Genomic DNA, 20,194 nt, shown 5'->3' on the forward strand with positions numbered 1-20,194 from the left:
TCTTTATTGATGTTAGAGAGAGGAAAGGAGAGGGCGAGAAGGATAGAAACATCAATGATGAGAGAGAATCATGGATCGGTTGCCTCCTGCACGCCCCCTACTGGGGATCGAGCCCACAACCAGGGCATGTGTCCTGACTGGGAATGGAACCGTGACCGCTTGGTTCACGGAGCCATGCTCAACCACTGAGCCACACTGGCCGGGCTGTGTGGACCTGAAGACAGCACACAAACCAACCTGGTGAGGCACCAGTTCGTCATAGCCCCGGGTGCTTCCGCTCGCACAGCACGCCATGGAGACGATTGTGGCGCTCGGGAGGGCGTCGTAGGCGGATCTGTGCTAGAAAACAAACAAACAAACAAAAAACCCAAAGTTAATTTTCTTTCCAATGCAAAGGGCCGTCTGACAGCATCACGAAGTAAAAGGACAATTACAAAAATACGTTCTCTAAGATGCCTCACTTTGCTTTAGAACAAATCACCAGACGTTCTAAGCACCACGTCCCACAGTCACCTGTGAACCTAACCCTCTTTCGAAGTCCGTGGACGTTACTGCCACTAAACAGCGGAGAACGCAACATCGAAACATGCGAGACTGAGGTGGGGCGCTCACCACGATGGGACACTCGTTGTCGTGGGTGATGTCCATGAACAGGGCGTGGGCGATGGCCGGCATCAGGGGCCGCAGGCAGGGCTGGACGAAGGAGCCCACGGGCTCGCCGCCGTAGCGGTACACCAGCCGGCCCTCCTCGTGACTGTTATGCGCACTCATGGCCTCTGCGAAGCGAGACGGCTGTTTAGTCTTCGTGGTTAATGTCCGAGGCTAGATTTCCCATCATGCCCGACTTTCCAAAGAAGGCCACATGAATATTACCAACCATACAGCTGCTTTAGCCCTAGCTGGCTTGGCCTGCTGACTGAAGGGTCCCAGGTTCGATTCCCGGTCAGCGCACAGGCCTGGGTTGCGGGCTCGATCCCCAGTGTGGGGGGTGCAGGAGGCAGCCGGTTCATGATTCTCTCTCATCATTGATGTTTCTCTCTCTCTCTCCCTCTCCCTTCCTCTCTCTGAAATCAATAAAAAAAATATATTTTTTTAAAAACTGCTTTAAACATTTAAACAAATGTCCACTGGCTTAAGTGACCAAAAATGTATCTACTCGATAATTTAACTGGGAAAATGGCTCATGTAGATAAAACGGAGCATGCGTTGTTTATTAGGAGGTTGGTTAGATAAAAATCTAAGGATTCTATCGTATATCTAGGTAGTCAAGAGGAAAAACAGATTTGTATATTTTCAACAACAACAAAACGGTTTTGTTCAGGAGTCATCGATGCATCGCCCTGGTCTTTCAGTTTAAAATATTTTACCACCCGGCCAGTGTGGCTCAGTGGTTGACCATCGACCCATGAACCACGAGGTCACGGTTCAATTCCCAGTCAGGGCATGTGCCAGGGTTGTGGGCTTGATCCCCAGTAGGGGGTGTGCAGGAGGCAGTCGATTGATAAATCAATAAAAACATATTAAAAAAATAAAATATTTTTCCTCACAGTGGAAATTTTTACTGAAAAAAAAACAAAAACAAAAACAAAAAAGAAACAAAACCAAACCAGACTGTGTTACATTGGGGAATTCTGTGTGGAATATTTGAAAGGACATGCGCTGTGCTGAAAGCTATTAAGCCTTCATGGAGGGCTCTGCAAGGCCTTGTCACCCGCGTCCGCAAGCCCACCTCTGATCAGGGAGCTGATGCCCAGCCTGGTGACGAAGATGTTGTCCAGCTCCTCGCTCCCGGTGAACAGCTCCGCCACCACGTACAGGTTGGGCTGCAGTTTCCGGGCGGCGTCCAGCATGTACTGCAAAAGGCAGAGTCAGAAATGTCACCGGGAGAGAAAACAAGACGGGAGGAGAGCGGAGGGGCGAGCCTGGGCGCGGACTCGACAGGAAAAGACCATTGGAAGACAAGGTGGGAACGCAGGAGGCAATTCCAAAGACGTTTAATGCACATGTAAAAAAATAAATAAAACAGGCCGATATTCCCAACAAACCAGAGAACATAGAAAGAGAATGAAACTGCCCGGCCGGCGGGGCTCAGTGCTTGAGCATCAACCTAGGAACCAGAAGGTCACGGCTCCACTTCCCGTCAGGGCACGTGCCCGGGTTACAGGCTCGATCCTGTGTGGGGCGTGCAGGAGGCAGCTGATCCTTGATTCTCTCTCATCATTGATGTTGTTGTTTTTTCTCTCTCTCTCCCTCTTCTTTCCTCTCTGAAATCATTAAAAATATTTATTTTTTAAAAAAAGAGAATGAAAGAGTTCAAAGGAAGGTTAGATTTTGTAAAGATAATAGGGACACGAAAGGGAAAAAAGATAGACCATTGCCCTGCAGTTCTGCTAGGCTTTCCCCTGCTTGTGTGTGTGTGTGTGTGTGTGTGTCCCTGATGGAGTCCCTGTGTGGGGCACGCAGGTGTGGCACAGAGCAGAGCGACTGACTCGCCGCAGACAGCTGTTCCTGCGGACGTGATAACTGCCTAACCCACAATCAGTCCGCTTCCAAAATTTCCGACATAGTGTTTGCACAAAGGTTAATAAGTACTTGAAATTCTATCAGCTAACAAGTAGGGTCCTAGAGACTTTCTGTTTCCCTAAATTAGAATAAAAATATTAACTCTAACATTTTATCGCTCAGTATTCCATAATAACACGTCAAAAGATGCGGTTAGAATTGTGCAAACTGTGCCCTAGCCAGTTTGGCTCAGTGGACAGAGCGTCGGCCTGCCGAGCAAAGGGACCCGGGCTCGATTCGGTCAAGGGCACAATTGGTTGCAGGCTCCTCCCAGCCCAGGTCCTGGTCAGGGCACGTGCAGGAGGCAAACAACTGATGTGTGTCTCTCACATCGATGTTTCTCTCTGTCTCTCCCTCTCTCTTCCACTCTCCCTAAAGATCAATGGAAAAATACCCTCGGGTGAGGATTAACAAAAGAAAAAAGAATTATGCAAATTGTGCAGAGGTTTTAAATCCAGGCGCGCATGGAAGCGCACATGCACTCTATCCAGGGAGCCAGGAGGTGCGGGGCCTCCTTGTGATGGAGACGAGCTGCCGCCGTACCTCGGCCACGTGGAGCGGCGTGGAGTGGCAGTTGTCCAGCCGCACCCCCTGGAAGTGCGTGGCGGTGATCTCCGTGTACTTCCTCATGTGGGCCCAGAGGTACGGGCAGTCCTCCGGCTTCTGCCCGTAGCGCAGCTTCACGCTGTCTCCCCAGCAGATCAGCTCCCTCCGGAGATACACGTTGGAGCCTGGAAGGAAAGAGCGTGCCTTCGGTGACCCAAGACGTCGAAGGGAGATGCCGACGCCAGGGAGACGCTGTTGTTTTTACACCCTGTGGGCTATTTCTACCACAGCCACGGACATTCTGGTTAAGATTATACCTCGCGTGGCTTGGGATAAAGTTTTCAAAAATTTGTATGAATTGACATCTCATCGGCTTTGCAAGAATGCTAGCTCCTAGTCTCTTCTAAAAATGTGGGCTGGATGTCAAAAAATCAAGCTACTTCTTAAAGGAAAACAGCAATGGCAGTATCACTGGCCTTTCAAGCTACAGTTCCACCAAGCCCATCGGAAGCTCCGTCCCCGCCTTGCACCCACGTTGGCAATAGGTGACATTCAGGCCATGACATAGCAGGATGCTTTATTTACGTTTCACGTACGATGGCCAGAAAGGAGCTGGCGGAGACGCTTACGCCCCAGGTTACATCCTTTTTGCTTTTAAGTGAGATCTTTAAATTAATCTGACGGTCATGAAAGCAGACTTCTCGTTCTGAAATGTTGAAAAATACATATATGGATGGGTTCCCTGTCAGTTGCTCCCGGCAACAACCAACAGCTGCTGAGAAATAAGGTGTCAGGGCTCCATGAGAGGGAGCCGGAGGTGGTTAGTTCCTGGTTGAAAACTGCTGCTCGAAGACTTTACTCCTCTGGCCAATGAGTGCACATATCTCCTAAGACAACACAACTGTGACAGCTGTGGTCCCAAATGCCTTTTAAAAATGCTATAGCATACATTTTTGCAAAAATACAATCTTATGCGCAATCCCAGGGAACAGATCTATAGGAGCCGTCTGGTGGAGGAGGGGAGAGGAGGGGGAGGAGGAGAAAGCCGAATCCATCCTTTTCATCATCCTGTTCTCTCAAACCGTCTGCCCTCTGGTCCCTCTGTGATGAAGTAGTTTATAAACCACTAGCCTAGCGAGGAAAACACTGGGTAAAATGGCCCCTGTTTCGTGTTTGCCAGGAGCTTCCTGTCCCTGGCCACAGAGGAGCAGCAAAGGTGCGCACACACCTGGTTCGGCGAAGTTCCGAAGGGGGTCGTCCCCCATGACCCACCCGTTGTGCGCCATCAGGAAGCAGGCTTTGTCCGGGAGGTGGATCACGGCTTCCTCCGCCGACAGGCTCGCTTCTTCAAACGGGAACGTGAAGTACCTGGGGCGACAGGAGGAACTGTGAAATCCACGCGGAGAAACTCTGAGGAGAGGGTGTGAGTGAGCACGTGAGCCTTCAAGCTCCTCCCTCGTGGGCAGAACAAGTGAGGCTCATTGGGCACCATTCATAGGAGATAAATGTCAATGCCGGTGAAAAGTCCGCAGCAGAGTTTGGGAGTAAAGCTCGTAGAATCTGAGGGGCGAGAGGTGCCGTTATAACGGATCTGGTCAGCGCGGTGACTAATAGCTCACAAGGTCTCCTAACTGACTAATAAAGTCACGGAGGTACCGAGTTTTTGCTCCACGTTAGTCACCTAGCCCCATGGTTGGCAAACCTCGGCTCACGAGCCACATGCGGCTCTTTGGCCCCTTGAGCGTGGCTCTTCCACAAAATACCACGTGCAGGCGCGCACGTACAGTGCGATTGAAACTTCGTGGCCCATGCGCAGAAGTCGGTATTTTGTGGAAGAGCCACGCTCAAGAGCCACGCTCAAGGGGCCAAAGAGCCGCATGTGGCTAGCGAGCCGCGGTTTGCCGAGCCACGGTTTGCCGACCACTGGCCTAGCCGATGCCGCACATCACGTAAAAGGAGCTGAATGCTTGCTCCGTTTGAGTGACACGGAAATGGTAAGTGTGCAGTCCTCCGTGACATGAATGTAAGTGATTGTACAGTGGTTTACACTGAGATAGCGTCTCTAACTAAAGATCTGCCCAACAGAATGAATGAATAGCAAGCCCAGTCGCCCAATCAGCGCTTCCACTGCCATTGAAGAAATGCTCTGGAAGTCAGGCATGAAAGGGAACATTCAGGCTCACTTGAAAAGCTAAGTACCACTTCTAATTTTTAAAAAATATATTTTTATTGATTTCAGAGAGGAAGGGAGAGGGAGAGAGAGATAGAAACCTCTATGATGAGAGAGACTCATTGATTGGCTGCCTCCTGCATGCCCCGCACTGGGGATCGAGCCCACAACCCGGGCATGTGCCCTTGACCGGAATCAAACCCAGGACCCTTCAGTCCACAGGCCGACACTCTACCCACTGAGCCAAACCGGCCAGGGCCCACTTTTAACTTTCAATGAGAAGAAAACAAAAACAGAATACCTGGTAACTAAAGGGTCTTTCTTCGTGATGGGTCCTAGTTTGGGACCATGGCCAGCCAGTCGCTCATAAAACACATTTCCCAAAACGCAATTAACCGCCTGGAAAACATTAAATGATGTTAACGTCATAGCAACAACAATAGCCGGTATTGCGATTCGGAGACCAACGGCAGCGCAACAACAGGCCAAACCTGCTCCTGATGAGAGTTGACGAGTTGGCGTTTCTCTGCATTTAATTCCTCGATTCTCTTCCGGAACCAGTCACAGCATTCGTCAATCGCGGCCGGCCCGTTGCTAGAGCAGAGAGAGCGACACAAGCCTGTTCGTTCACGCTGTTACACATCCTACGTTGAAAATGTTCCTGGGGGTTGGTGACAAAGGTGACGGGATGGAGAAGTGCAAGTTGGTAGCTACAGAGTCGTCACGGGGACGTAGAGTACAGCATGGGGAATACAGTCAACAGTACTGTAGGACTCTGTATGGGCCCAGGCGGTGCTGGATTTATCAGGGTGACCACGGAGTGAGCTATATCAATATCGAATCATGGGTCTGCACACCTAAAGTTAATGTAAGATTGTATGTGAACTGTAATTGGAAAATACAATATTATTTAAAGTAAAAATAATTTTTTTTAATGAAATGAAAAGATAATTTCTACCAAGGGTCATAGATTCTTTTTTTATTTAAATATATTTTATTGATTTTTTACATAGAGGAGGGAGAGGGATAGAGTTAGAAACATCGATGAGAGAGAAACATCGATGAGCTGCCTCCTGCACATCCCCTACTGGGGTTGTGCCCGCAACCAAGGTACATGCCCTTGACCGGAATCGAACCTGAGACCCTTAGGGTCTGCAGGCCGACACGCTATCCACTGAGCCCTGCTGGCCAGGGTGGGGCTTATTCTCTATTGCACAGAACACACAACATACTTGTGGGGTATGAAGGTGGCCAGTGCGAGGTTCATGTCCACGGCACAGCCCAGCCGCCGGTACTGGGGGTCCTGGATAATCTCCAGGTGCCGCTGGGCATCAGGTGGGGTTGCTACTTTCCTATTTCCTGAGAAAGAAAAGGCAACATCATCCTCAATGCAAATGCCCACAAGGAGATGAACTCTTACTGACTCCACATTTTTAGTTTGTGATGCTTTTCTTTTTCTTTTTTTTTTTAAATATATTTTATTGATTTTTTACAGAGAGGAAGGGAGAGAGACAGAGAGTCAGAAACATCGATGAGAGAGAAACATCGATCAGCTGCCTCCTGCACACCCCCCACTGGGGATGTGCCCGCAACCAAGCTACATGCCCTTGACCAGAATCGAACCTGGGACCTTTCAGTCCGCAGGCCGATGCTCTATCCACTGAGCCAAACCGGTTTTGGCTGTGATGCTTTTCATAGGCAATAAAACAAACGTTTATTTCACAAACACCCTTCCTGCCCCCCTTCCAACCTCCTGCACGCCACCCAACATACATGTGCACACCAGCCAACACACACACACACACACATGCAGACCACCCAACACACATGCACACACATGCACACATGGAGGAAAAGAGACATAGAGATAGAGAGACAGAGAGAGATTGGGAGAAAATAGCATCACGGAAGAAGAAACGCAGGGATTCCTATCAGTTCGACCCCAGGCCCACTTTCCTGCCTCCGCCAGCACTCACTTATTCTATATATTATTTTATTTTATTTTATTTATTTATTTTTTTAAATATATTTTATTGATTTTTTACAGAGAGGAAGGGAGAGAGATAGTTAGAAACATCGATGAGAGAGAAACATCGACCAGCTGCCTCCGGCACACCCCCCACTGGAGATGTGCCCGCAACCCAGGTACATGCCCTTGGCCGGAATCGAACCCGGGACCCTTCAGTCCGCAGGCCGACGCTCCATCCACTGAGCCAAACCGGTTTCGGCTCTACATATTATTTTAGAGCAAACACACAACCCCAGGAGCTCTTCTCCCCGAAGGTTGCTTTCTCTTCTACTGTCCGTCTCACTAACCACCTGACTTTCTTTCCACACAGGTTTGTTTTCATACTTTTCTCTTTTCCCCCAACAAGCACATTCCTTATAGAGTGAGAGTAAACAGTATTCTGTGGGGTGACTTTTCATTCCTTTTCTGGAAGGTGTTTCTGATTCACAGTATATCTCTAAGCACATAAAATCATGTGATTTTACATGAACTAACTAATATCTGGCTTATTCTAAAGAGACATACAAATGGCTTATGGCCCAGCCAGCGTAGCTCAGTGGTTGAGCATTGGCCTATGGACCAGGAGGTCAGGGTTCGATTCCCGGTCAGGGCACATGCCGGGGTTGCAGGCTCGATCCCCAGTGTGGGGTGTGCAGGAGGCAGCCAATCCATGATTCTCTCTCATCATTGATGTTTCTATCTCTCGCTTTCCCTCTCCCTTCCTCTCTGAAATCAATAAAAACATATTTTTTTAGAAAAGAAATGGCTTATAAAAGCACAAACAAAATAAGATAAAATATAGAGTCTCAAAATCTCCTTTCTGTGTTCTGAGCATTGTACTAAGGAACCAAGGGACAGACACAGTCCCCAAAGGCAAGGATGAGGTTATATATGATTATGACCTGCCCTCCGATCGTCTCTGCTAACTATCAGAGAGCTCCCCAAAGCATAGTTTCACAGTTGATCAAAACAACACAAATACCACATAACCACACATCTACGAAAGGGTTAACGCGGGGAAAGAAGAGTAAGGTTACATTTCAGAAACCCGACAGGCGCACTGGTGTGTGTGCTGTACCTTGTGTAAGGAGTCCTCGGAATTGCTCAACGGCTTTGTCAACGTCCACTTGGAAAAATTCCCAGAGCTGGATCTTTGGGAAAACGTCCTCCCAAATGATTTTCCGGATGCACTGAAAAATGGCCAATAGTTAAAACACAGGTGCGTATTTTTAAAGCCTTTTAAGCAGATGTCATTGCGCGTATCAAAAGGCCGGTCGTAAACGACGTTCGGCCACGCGTGGAGTTTGTGGGGACCGTGTGCGGGGCTGCGGAGCCCCATACATACTGACATGCATGTGATGCTCGTTCTCGACCAGCGCGGGCACCCCCCTGTCTCGGTATCTCCCGGCGGCCACGTCGCAGGAGAGGTGCCACAGGGCTCGGTCCAGGACCCAGGCGGGCTTCAGGTGCGGAGAGTTCACCAGGTTGTAGGCGCTCTCCGGGTGGGCCTGGATCCATCTGCTGTTCGTAGCTTCAGGAAGAAGGAAACGTAAGGGAAGAGCTTGTAATAGACCGAAGTCAGTAGCTGCCCTAGGTTTAAAGGTGAAAAACGACGTCGCCGTCGACCGCTCGTTGTCTGACACGTGAGACATCAGTGCCTTGTGCTGATGCTGTGCTGGGAAAACACTAGTACGTGTGTCTGGGATACACATCCCACCACCCACTTCACCATCTGTGGTGCTTTTCTGTTGTGGGCATTTTTAGTGGGAGCAGATAGGACGCCACGCTGATCTAACGCTGCTGTAATAACACGCTTGCTGTCGTGGTGGGAGGTGACAAAGGGCATGTCCTTTGAGGGTCACGACCTTTCTGATGGTCCTTGAGTCGACCATAAAATGCTCTTTCAAAGTCTGAAGGACATCTTTCTCGTCTGGGCTCCAGCCCGACATCAAGTCCCCTGGCCTCTGTGGGCAGAGTCACCTGTGCCTTCAGCTGGGGTCTGGGCTGCTCGGTGTCGGCTGTGAGAGGTCCAGGGCGGGAGAACAGTCCCCTTTCCATGTGTTTTCTCCCCCTTCCCGTCTCCTGAGCGACAGGGCCCTTCTCCATCCCACCTAACCTCGGGGCTCTCTCGCTTACCTTAACTTTAAGAGTCAAAAGGTTGTGGACGCCCCTTTTTCCTACAGACTCATTTCTCCCCGGGTATTTTTGGGGGGAATGAGGTGAGGGGAGGTGAGGTTCCTTCCTCTCCATCTTCAAATACGCTCTTATCCCTCCAAAGCTGAGACTACAGACAAGCACACATGTTGTCTAAAAACCTCCTTCTCTAACTTCTGCACAGTCTCTTAGTAGCGAGAACAAATGTCTTGAAAGTCCGTCCCGTATCTGCTGCCTCCACCGTCTCCCCACACTGCAACCCACTGCACCAGGCCCTCGGCCGAGGGTACCCACCCTCCTAACCGCTGAACTTCCTGTTATGTTCCGTCTTCATCCCTTCCAACCCCTGCATCTGCCTTTCCCGATCAGTCCCTCCTTGATTTACAAAATTCCCTTCCTTGGTTTACGCCCAGATACTCACATACTGATTATATATATTCAACCAACACTTTAGTTTTCTTTTAAAGAAAAAATGGTATCATATAAGGTTGTTTTTAAAATCGAAGGATACCTAAGCGTCATTTGTGTTTCCAATGTTATATGAAACGGCCAGGAATGAAATAACTAGAATATATTTTCGTCAAAATGCACAGCGGTTAACGAAGCTCTTACCAGTGTGATTGTAGACAACGTCGGTAATGCAAAGAATGTTCCACTCCTTTTTCAGTTTTTGCACTAGCTGCCCGACATCGTCCCAAGTGTACTTTTTATTGGGTCTTGAGAAATCAGGGTTTAATTCCAGCTGATTAGCAAGGGAGTAGCATGACCGCGATTGTCCGAGGGTCTGCAGCGGCGTAAGATGAATCATGTTGTAACCTGCAGCGCAAGAAAGTAAACACAGATCACCGGAAGGAAAACAACACCGAAACTAAGCAAAATACAACTCCTTAAGTAATTCTAAACATTAGTTGAAGGTGACTGTGGTACCAGAAAGGAGGCAAATGCCTGGGTTCAAATCCAAGCTCTACCACAGGCAGCTTCAAGCAAGTTCACTGAAGTCTCCCAGGGCATCAGTGTCTTCATACACAGACAGAGATAATGCGATGGTGTAAGTGAAAAAATCACACGCAGTGTCTGTTACCATTAGGGGCTTGATGTATATTTGTTGAATGGATAGATTTACATGTAGAAAATTCATCCTAAGCAAGTTTATCAGCATATCTTTCTCCTACTTTTAATGCTCCACGATACTTGTATTTTGTGTTAGTTATGACATTGAATTTCTCATTTATCTCTTCACACCATAGTCAACTTGAAAGTAGAAAGTTAATATGACCTCTTATTTGAAGAGTAAAACCCAACTTAAGTTTCATTTTACTCTTGCATGTATGACAGCCTTCCTTCCATACACGTCTCCCACACAGAAGGCAGGTAATCAGTATCTGTCGAATTAAAGTTATATGTAATGATAATACATTTTCCAACACATCTTAATAGTGTACCGCTCATCTTTGTATGTCAAAGTGAAGTCTCAGAAACAATAATGATCTCACTTTATCACAGAGTTCCTTCATTTAAGTTGAATCATGTAATTTGTCAGTTTTATACATGAAAAAATGGTCAAGCATCAACAATTACATTAGTCCCATCTCTTTGTATTACTAAATATACTAAGAAACATGAAAAGGAGAATCAAAGCCTGTGAGACCTGTGTCACAGACAACGATTACACTTGTTGTCAAACAGGAGAAAGGAAAGAACGCTGACAGTACCTGATTCCTTCGCGACCCTCAGCCGGCTTTCCCACTCATCAAAGGGCCCCAGGCACTTAGCGAGGAAGGTCTGGAGAGTGACACAGTCCAAGGGCAAAACCCGGTCATCAGCACCGACCCGTAAAATGGGGTCCACCACGATGTAACCCCCACCGCTCTTCTCGTTCCTAAGGAAAGAAGACACACAGAAACGCTCACCCAGTGACGGGGGAAATCTTCATCTCATGGTCTGACTCTAGCTGGAAGTGCCTGTCCCATTTAATAGTATATCTCCAAGCACATAAAACCACTTAAAAAGTTGTAATAAAGCTCAACGAAAAGCCACGTTTTATCCTTTTCCAATCTTTACATAATAATATAATATGTCCAATAATGCTGCTTTAAGAAAAAAATAAGTGTCCTAAAATCTGTCCGTGATAACAAGAGCACTCGAGTAAGTAGCATCCTAACATCAGGTTGTACGGAAAGTCTAGGGTATTTAAGCTGTTATTTTAAATAATAATAATAGTGCATGGCCGGTGTGGCTCAGTTGGTTGAGCACATCCCATGCACCGAAGAGGTTGCTGGTTTGATTCCCCGTTGGTGCACATGCCCGGGTTGCAGGCTCGATCCCCAGTAGGGGGCATGCAGGAGGCAGCCGATCCATGTTTCTCTCTCAGCGATGTTTCTCTCTCTCTCCCCCTCTCCCTTCCTCTCTCTCTCAAGTCAATCCAAACACATTTTAAAATGAAATAATAATAATACTTTGAATCTGCAATGAGCCTTCCAATCACTTTCTAGAAGAGCCATTTTCTATTTGCATCTCAAGAAATCCCTGTCAAAGCTGCAACGCCATGGTTAATCAGGCAACTTTCTACACATTTAAGCGAGAGAGTAAGTGAAGCTCCTTTTCCACGCTGGGAACCGCTCACCCTTGGAGGAAGTAGTAGTGGAAGGAGCCCGCCTGCTGGAGGTGGAGGGCACAGTGTTTGTCAGAGTCATCCTCTCTGCCGGACGGATGCTCCCATTCCAGGGGGCGGAATTTTTCTCGATGAAACGCTTGCCCGGGAAAGGGGTAGTTGGTATGCACAGTGACTGCTTTTCCCTGGAGCGTTGGGCCTAATCGAAACTGCAGCTCAAACCCTAAAGGAAAAGCACATCATTGCAGGACTTGAAGGACCGCACTGGCGCAATAGAGCTTTTCGTGCAAGTATCACAAAACCGCGGTTTCTCAGCGATGGTCAACGGAACGCCACAGACGTGATGCTGTCTTGGGAACGACGCTGCCTCCCGATTCCGCTCAATTTCACATTTTAGCATCAGTGCCCGTCGCAGGACTGTCCGCTCTGCACTGCGCCCGCCCTCTGCCCTGGACACGGATCCCTACTCGCACGGCTACGCTGGGGTATGCGAGTTCTTACATGACCCCATTTGATACCACCCCCCCCCAACCCCCAGCCCCGAACTGACTGTTCAGTGGGGGGCATGCACCCCGAGACCTCCGCTGGTATTTTTTAAACTGCAACCAACTGAGAAGTGCGTGTCTGGGTGTCCGAGTGTATGGCATGTGTGGGGGGTGTCATGGCCCAGCTACCTCACCATCCGGAGAAAGCCAGGCCTCCCGGAGAGGAGCCCCCTCTAGAGAGGAAGAAGTGGGGCTCGAACAGGAGTTGTAGAGGCATCCGAGCCCCTGATACCTGTTGATGTTGCTTGAATCCAGAGGGGGGGGGGGAAGAGGGTTAGGAAGTGGCTGGGCTGGGGGTGCGGGGGTGGTAGTGGGGTGATGAGGAGCTGACCTCCTGGTCTCACCAGTCGGACACGGACCCTCTCAAGCTATCAACCCGACATCCCTGACCGGGGACAAGGCCCCATCAGCGCTCTGAGCCACGCGAGCGATTCCAGCAAAGCACTGCCTACATCCCGCTCCTCGGGGTGGTTACTAAGCCTTTCTACACGACGCTTATGAAGACAGACTGAGAAGTAATCGTCTGAAGGCCTGAAATCTGAAGTTTCAATGCGCAGTGACTGTGCGAATCCTGCATAGCTACGTCTCTGCGGGAATGACCGAATCCCTCCCAGAGGAAACGTGCCCTTCGGAACACAGACAAGCTGCAGACACCGGCTGTCTGGGCGGATGTAGACAACCTGTCCCCTCAGCTTGTGCAAACATTGCTCTGATGATGACACAAGGACCCAGCACAAAGGTGAAGGCATCCAAACACGCTAACCCGGCATCTGGATCTGCGGTCTGTCTCCAGAAAAGCATTCTCCAAACATGGATATTTATTTTTCCGTGTAACATACATGTCTGAGGATTTCATAGATTATGTACATTATAAGACAGCAAGATAAGAGACAAGTAAACAATATTTTAAAGAGCTAATGTTATTTATGAACAGATGGGAAAATCCGAGCTGTCACTGATAGTTAATATGGATCAGATCTGTCTCTGGAAGAAATGGGGTTAAGTACATGTCATCAGTTTTAAACACCTTTTGATAAAGTAATTTAAAGACTCCCAGTTCTGTTCATTGGGACACTTGGTTGAATGGCCTCAGATTTGGAAAAATGCCACAGAAAGACACCCACGCCCACACGGCAGACGCCCCTGGCGGCTCTGCGTCCTCTCCATGGCGTTCCCTTTCAGTCCCGTTCACCGGTTACGTACAGGTTTTTGTTGAAAGGTGCTAGTAAATCTATATATTTTCCCTGACATGCACCAATTGTTTCTACAAGCTCACCAGAAGATGGTCCATAGTTATATACTAAACAGATGATTTGAAAAGCAACTGAAATTCCTTATTTGGAAGGTTGTAAACAGACTAGAAAACTTTATCGACTTTTTAAAGTGGAAAGGCACTCATTTATATGGGTCAAGCCTGTTGATAGAAGTGTTACTAACATACATGTTCAAAATGCTCTCACCACATAGCAAGGCCGGCAAACGTCAGCCTACCTACCCCCCGTGTCTGTACAGTGCGACTGGGCGACGGCCACGCCCGTGCATTTATGGACGAGGCTGTGGCTGCTTTCCCGGGACAAGGGCGGAGCTGAGTAGCCGCAGCAGAAAGCATATGGCCTGCGCCTGGCCAGTGTGGCTCGGTTGGTTGGGCACTGTCCCAGGTACCAGAAGGTTGCTGGTTTGATTCCTGGCCAGGGCACATGCCCAGGTTGCAGCCCCATCCCCAGTGGGGGGCGTGCAGGAGGCAGCTGGTCAATGCTTCTCTCTCGTGATTGATGTTTCTATCTCTCTCTCCCTCTCGCTTTCTCTCTGAAATCAATAAAAATATATTTAAGAAACACAAATATAGATAGGTAGGTATGGGAGGAGAGAGAGAGAGAGAGAGAGAGAGAGAGAGAGGAAAAACAAACAAAAAAGCAAGATGAATCTATAGTTTCTTTCTATAACCCAATAGACAGATCAGTGCTTCCCCCCAAGGGTGCACAGTCCGTAGCGCCTGGAACAAAACTTCTCAGACAGTAAGTGAAGCCTTAGAACACCCGGAGGGTGTCAGACTCCATAGCTAACCGCACGCCGGCTAAAATTAGCTCCGGTCACAGCGCACATGACGAGGCTATCTTAGTCCCCAACCAGCAGCCCTCCTGCAGGCGACCAGCGAGGGGACCGGTTACACTGTTACTGTCAACTCACTTTTCTCTCTTGTCCACACTCCATTTACACAGCAAAAGCTGAAAACTGCTGACCTACACAAAGGACGGAAGGCGTCCAGGTATGGGGAGCCCTGGTTTTGTTCATTATTCTGCCACTAAACGCGATAGGAAGACAGGGAAAGGCCCGGATTTGGCTAGAAAAGGTGGTTATTTGGTCTTGTGCTTGGAATCCTTCGTTAGGGAACCATGAAAAGGAAAGAAACATGAAGAAAGACTTGGTGACCAATTAAAGATGAAAGAACCAAAAACTGCCAGGTTGTCCTTTTCCATACCTGCTTGGCTGCCAAGTCCTATGCCTCTTAAAATGTCTCCTGCTCTGTCCCTTCTTTTCCAAGTCTGATGTAGGAAAATCCTTCCCTTTAACTGGGTGTGCTTTTAAAACAGCTTTCTCAATGATGTCCTCTGTCCAATGCTCTTCTCTCATTTTCCACATCACAACTGTTTTCTAAAATAATATGATCACATCGTTACTGCACAAAAACATTGGATATATCCTTATTTATTTATTTATTTTCAGAGAGGAAATGAGAGGGAAAGAGAGAGAAACATCAATGATGACAGATCAGCTGCCTCCTGCACGCCCCGTACTGGGGATCGAGCCCGAAACCCAGGCATGTGCCCTGACCGGAATCGAACCTGGGACCCTTCACAGTCCTCAGGCCGATGCTCTATCCATGGAGCCAACCGGCCAGGGCAGATATATCCCCCTTAGGTCATCTGGGTGAATTACTGATTTTCACTAGAGTTAGAGTCAACCACATCGCTCTGGTTCACAAACCCTTCACAGGCGGGTCAGCAGCTTGGCTGGGTTTCCAATGTTTGCTGCTCGACCTGGGGGAGAGCAATTCAGCAGCTGAGACCTACTGACCGCTGTCCGTGGGGCTTGTCACCCTGTCCCTGCCTCACACCATTCACTCCCGTCGGACACTCTGAGACTAACACGCTTTCAGACACGGCTACACGGTTCGGCACGTCATCGTTCCGCGCCCATTGTGTTATCGGAAATCAAAGACAGCGGTAACTTCCCGGAGGGGTGGGTTCCAGCCGAAAGCTGAGAGGTGGGCACCACGGGGAAGGGCAGGAAAGGGATTTACTAAACCTGGGGGGACCCCAAGGAGGGGACGTGTCAGGACAAGCAGGAGGAAGCCCCCGGGGAGGGAATTCACCGGGGAACCGCACACGCGCAGGCCACTGATCACGGGGAGCAAGGACACAGGCGTGGCAGGGCCGGTGCCTTCGTGACAGACCGCCTCGGGGGCCAGGCGGGGCGTTTCAGTGTGACTTCATAGATGCCGGTGAATAAAAAGGGAAGAGCTGATTAGGAGAAGACGATTCCAGCAGGCGTAGTCAGGCATGTGGGAGAGACACAGACGGGCAAGCAGAGATGTGGGGAAAGAAACCGTACGGTTTAAAGGGAGATTGCAGTTAAGGAGAAAGAAATCGTCAAAGAAGAGTCGCCTTGGAAACCAGGGAAATGGAGACATCCCTAAAAATCAGCCAGGGACCTGGGAAGTAAAGGGTTGAGAATGGGGAGCGGCGGCTGTGGACTGGGATTTAGGCACGTCCAAGAGGAGCTACCGAAGGCCCGCTGTCGCCTAATCCAGGCTGAAGCCGAGGACCGAGGGCCGGAAGAGACAGGTGTGGCGATACCAACGCCTTCCATCGACTTAGGACCGGGAAGTCACCTATGATTGGTTTGGAGCCTCAAAGCCCGGGCTGGTGGGAGAGCAAGGCAAGCCCTTCACATCACAGATGAAGAATCGATGTTCAGAACGAATGTGACTCCCCGCAGTCCCACAGGCTGTGAGCAGACGAGCCAGGCACTTCCTAGCTCCCTCCTCTCGCCCTGAGACTGGCCAGCTCCCAGCGGCAGGCAGAGCCCCGGCCCTTCTTCCCAGGGAGCCCTGAGGGTGTCAAACCTTTGAGGCAGGAGAAGGGACAACTCAAGCAGGATCCCCTGCAGATACGCACAATTAATCAAAATGGGGACGAGAGGGCACAGCAGGAGACACCACCACGTTGACAGAAATACTCAAGAGCAAGCGTGTCAAACTCAAAGGCTAAGATGGGCCAAATAAACAAGGTTTCTGTGTATGTGGGCCCCCCAAAACCAAAAGCTTCCATTTTCATAGAAACGCAGGTTTATCTCAATAGAGACATGCTGAATACAAAGGGCTGAAATAAATGAGTCACCGTTAACATAAAATAATAGAACTTTTTAATAGAAATTAATATTTTTTCTTGAACATCCACTTAACAGACACTGAATAACTGCACAAATTAATAAGCGTCACGCCAATAAACCTATTTTTCTTGTTCTCCGAAAGCGAAATATTTCCTGTTGCGCACACCACACAAGTCAGTCCAAGACTAACGGCGTGGCCATCGGCTGCTAAAATATTCGCTGCTAGTATTAGTGGGGAGAAATGGTGCGCCTGCGCGTAAGGCGCGTAAGGGAAATGAAGGCAACGTGATTATAGTCATCCGTCATTAGCGAACGGTGTAGTTTGTTATTAATTATGTATAACAGGATATTGTAAAAGTTAAGTTACGAAATTTTTATTAGAACGTTTCTTATATACTGTTACATTGTCTGGGCCACAAAAATATTGGTTATGGGCCACATGCGGCCCGAAGGCTGTGAGTTTGACATGCTTGCTCAAGAGGGTAGAAAAAAAAATCAAAACCGGAAAAGTGCAGAGTCAGGAAAGCCAAAAATGGAGTGAGTGCCTGGTGATGCCAAAGGCAGAAGAAGAAGATTTGGCACGGAGGTAACACATCTGATGGTTGACATTTTTTCAAACATTTAACTGGAGATATTGAGGGGAATAACTCCTTCAACATGTTTACCAGTAAGTGTCCAGTTGGTACATGAATAAAAGGGGTCGCATTTTATTTTCCATACATGAAACTTCTACTTCACAGATTACATGAACAGAAATGAGTGTGAAATGTTTTTTGATGCTTAAAAATTGAAAAGTCTAAGAAAATAAAGCATGTACAGAATTAGTCTTATGGAAATATAATTTGATCTTTTAAAAAGCTCAAATGTATTTCACCATAATCGGATCAGTCACTTCACTTTTTATTTGGCAAAAAATTATTTTCAGCTTTTACCTTCTCCATAGTTGAGAGGCTTTGGATAAACATAAATAATAGTTCACTTTTTGCTGTGATCTGTTTTGCTAATTCAAAATTCCAGTAAAGGAAAAGAGTAGGAGCTATAAGTGAGTAAAACTACAGCTACAGGCAAAGAAAAAAAATACATAGGAATTAATTTACCAACTTCTGTGTTAAGGGGAAGTTTGCATGCAAAGGAAAATGGGCTGATACCAAATCTTTTCAACGACAATCGACTTTCATTACTGACACTTAGAACACAGCACGGTCTCCGTCCAAATCAAGTTTCAAAGGGTCCCTGGAAATTACATCCACCTTCAAGTTTTAAAAAATGGAATCTGACAACGAATTAAAAAACTCAAAGACGCACAGCGAATCCAACAACTGGCCACTGACCTTGCTCAACTCGGAAGAGGGTCTTTTCCAGCCTCTCCATGTCGTTCAGGAGTAAAATTCGGATCTGCTTACTGTGCCCCATGCTGGCTGCTGGAGGGCTGGAGGCCTTTCTGCAGAACGAGGACTCCGGAGTCCAGTGAGCGGCCCCTGAGACACACACACACACACACACACCAGTCAGGATAAAGAGAACAACCTGCTCTTAAGTCCTCCAGGGCTGTCAGGCACACTTACATGTTCTGAGTATGGTTCACCCTCGCAGAGCAAAGAGAAAGAGCGAGTCTTATGAATAAGACCAGAGAAGGCAAACTGACAGCTACTTAGACCCTTGAAACACAATATGACCGAAGCAAAAATATTGTTTTATATTCTTACAATTAAAAAAAAACACCCCCTCCCCCCCCCCAAAAAAAAACACCAAACAAAAATCCCCAAAGCACTGCGTCTGGAATCAGGCAGGTGGGTGGGGTGAAGTCCCAGCCCAGGCCAAGGGGCTGGAAGGCTCCAATGGCACCTCTGCCCAAGGGCTTAGTCCTTCCAAGGGAACAGGTGGGAGGTCGCCCGGTTCCCAAATTGGGGTCGGCAGCCACCAATGGGGAGAGGGGCCGCGGGGGCAGCTGTCGCCCCCGGAATAGCTGCGGTGCACATCGGACGTGCAGCGGCGCTATAGATAGAAAGAAGGCTCGGCCCCCGGAGGCCCGCGGCATTCCTCGCACTTACACCAGCAGGTTCTACGTGCGGCTCCGGGGACACGCCGGGCCCGCGCCCTGCAGCGGAGTCGGGGGGGACAGGAGGCCGGCGCCCGGAGAGGCAGGCTGCCCAGGCGCAGCGGGAGCCCCACAGGCAGGCCGGGCGCCGTGAAGGGCAAAGGGAGGGGCGGCCGCAGGGGGCCGGGGCCCAGCAGCGGTGGGCGGGGCCAGGGCGCCGTGGGCGGGGCCCGGACGCTGTGGGCGTGGCCTGGACCTTCTCCCGGATGCCGCCTCGCGCTGGTCCCCTCCAGAGACCCTCGTCGCCCCCCGGACCTATAGTGCTGCGGCCCCGGGTGGCGGCGGACAGCTTTCCTCGCCCACTTCCGCGGGCGCCGCGCCGCTAGTCTCGCGAGAGCGTGGGCGCGGCGGCCGGGCGGGGAGGTGGCTGCGTGTAGGCCCGCCGCTCCTCTCTTTTCTCCCCGGGGGGCAGGTGCACGGCCGCCCTCGGACTCTCTGGTCGCAGCCGCGAGCTGTTGAGCCCGCAGAGCCGCGGGGAAGGCCGCGAGGTCGCTGTGGGGACGGGCGGGATGGTGGGGGCCCAGCCCCTGGCTTCCTGGGCGGGTTCCTCCATGAATTTGGGGTCTTCGCTGTTATTTTTTATTTATTTATTTCGTAGCCTCAGTGTACTTATCCCAAGTTGTCTGAGCCTTGATTTCCCCGCATCTCAAAGGAGGGGCCTGGCTACAGCCCCTGTCACGTGTCCCCACCTGTAGCCCCAATATGGGGCCACCTCCCCAATGATGCAGCCCCAAGACTAAGTGGGTGCGGGCGGCCAGGTAACCACCCACCCCGCCAGGTAACCACCCACCCGGCCAGGTAACCACCCACCCGGCCAGGTAACCAACCATGAGGCCAGGTAACCAACCATGAGGCCTGGTAACCACGCAAACTGAAGTTTTTTTTTATAAATAATGAATATCAGTTTCTCACGAACTTTGTTTTTCAAAGCATGGGAGAATTTTACTAGATTTTTTAAGTTTTTATATCCTATATAAATTAGGTTGAGGGTTCCTATATTTGTGCAGTATTTTACTTCCCCAATATAAAAACAAAACTAAAACAGTTCTAATAATACGTTAGCTCCCATAATGAGTTGATGTATATTCTGGGTATGATGCGCTTATAG

General features: G+C 49.2%; 1 protein-coding gene across 2 annotated transcripts in view; it reads right to left on the reverse strand.

Annotated features, from left to right (window-relative positions):
* AGL (amylo-alpha-1, 6-glucosidase, 4-alpha-glucanotransferase) overlaps window positions 1-20,194 on the reverse strand; it is a 43,683-nt gene that overhangs the window by 21,177 nt on the left and 2,312 nt on the right. The window contains exons 1-15 of one of the 2 annotated variants that reach the window (XM_014447277.2): window positions 19,040-19,196; window positions 18,320-18,466; window positions 12,064-12,274; window positions 11,153-11,319; window positions 10,053-10,256; window positions 8,636-8,817; window positions 8,365-8,476; window positions 6,511-6,637; window positions 5,770-5,872; window positions 5,580-5,677; window positions 4,337-4,476; window positions 3,106-3,293; window positions 1,730-1,853; window positions 613-776; window positions 238-339 (exon numbers count right to left, since the gene is read on the reverse strand). In XM_014447277.2, the coding sequence (XP_014302763.1) occupies window positions 238-339; window positions 613-776; window positions 1,730-1,853; window positions 3,106-3,293; window positions 4,337-4,476; window positions 5,580-5,677; window positions 5,770-5,872; window positions 6,511-6,637; window positions 8,365-8,476; window positions 8,636-8,817; window positions 10,053-10,256; window positions 11,153-11,319; window positions 12,064-12,274; window positions 18,320-18,401 (2,004 nt within the window). In that variant the 5' untranslated portion in view covers window positions 18,402-18,466; window positions 19,040-19,196. Of the gene's footprint in view, window positions 1-237; window positions 340-612; window positions 777-1,729; window positions 1,854-3,105; window positions 3,294-4,336; window positions 4,477-5,579; window positions 5,678-5,769; window positions 5,873-6,510; window positions 6,638-8,364; window positions 8,477-8,635; window positions 8,818-10,052; window positions 10,257-11,152; window positions 11,320-12,063; window positions 12,275-18,319; window positions 18,467-19,039; window positions 19,197-20,194 lie in introns of those variants that run through there. The other variant, XM_023746173.1, reaches the window with a different exon arrangement.

The sequence above is a fragment of the Myotis lucifugus genome, unplaced genomic scaffold, assembly GCF_000147115.1.
Source record: "Myotis lucifugus unplaced genomic scaffold, Myoluc2.0 scaffold_633, whole genome shotgun sequence".
In the NCBI taxonomy this organism is placed as follows: Eukaryota; Metazoa; Chordata; class Mammalia; order Chiroptera; family Vespertilionidae; genus Myotis; species Myotis lucifugus.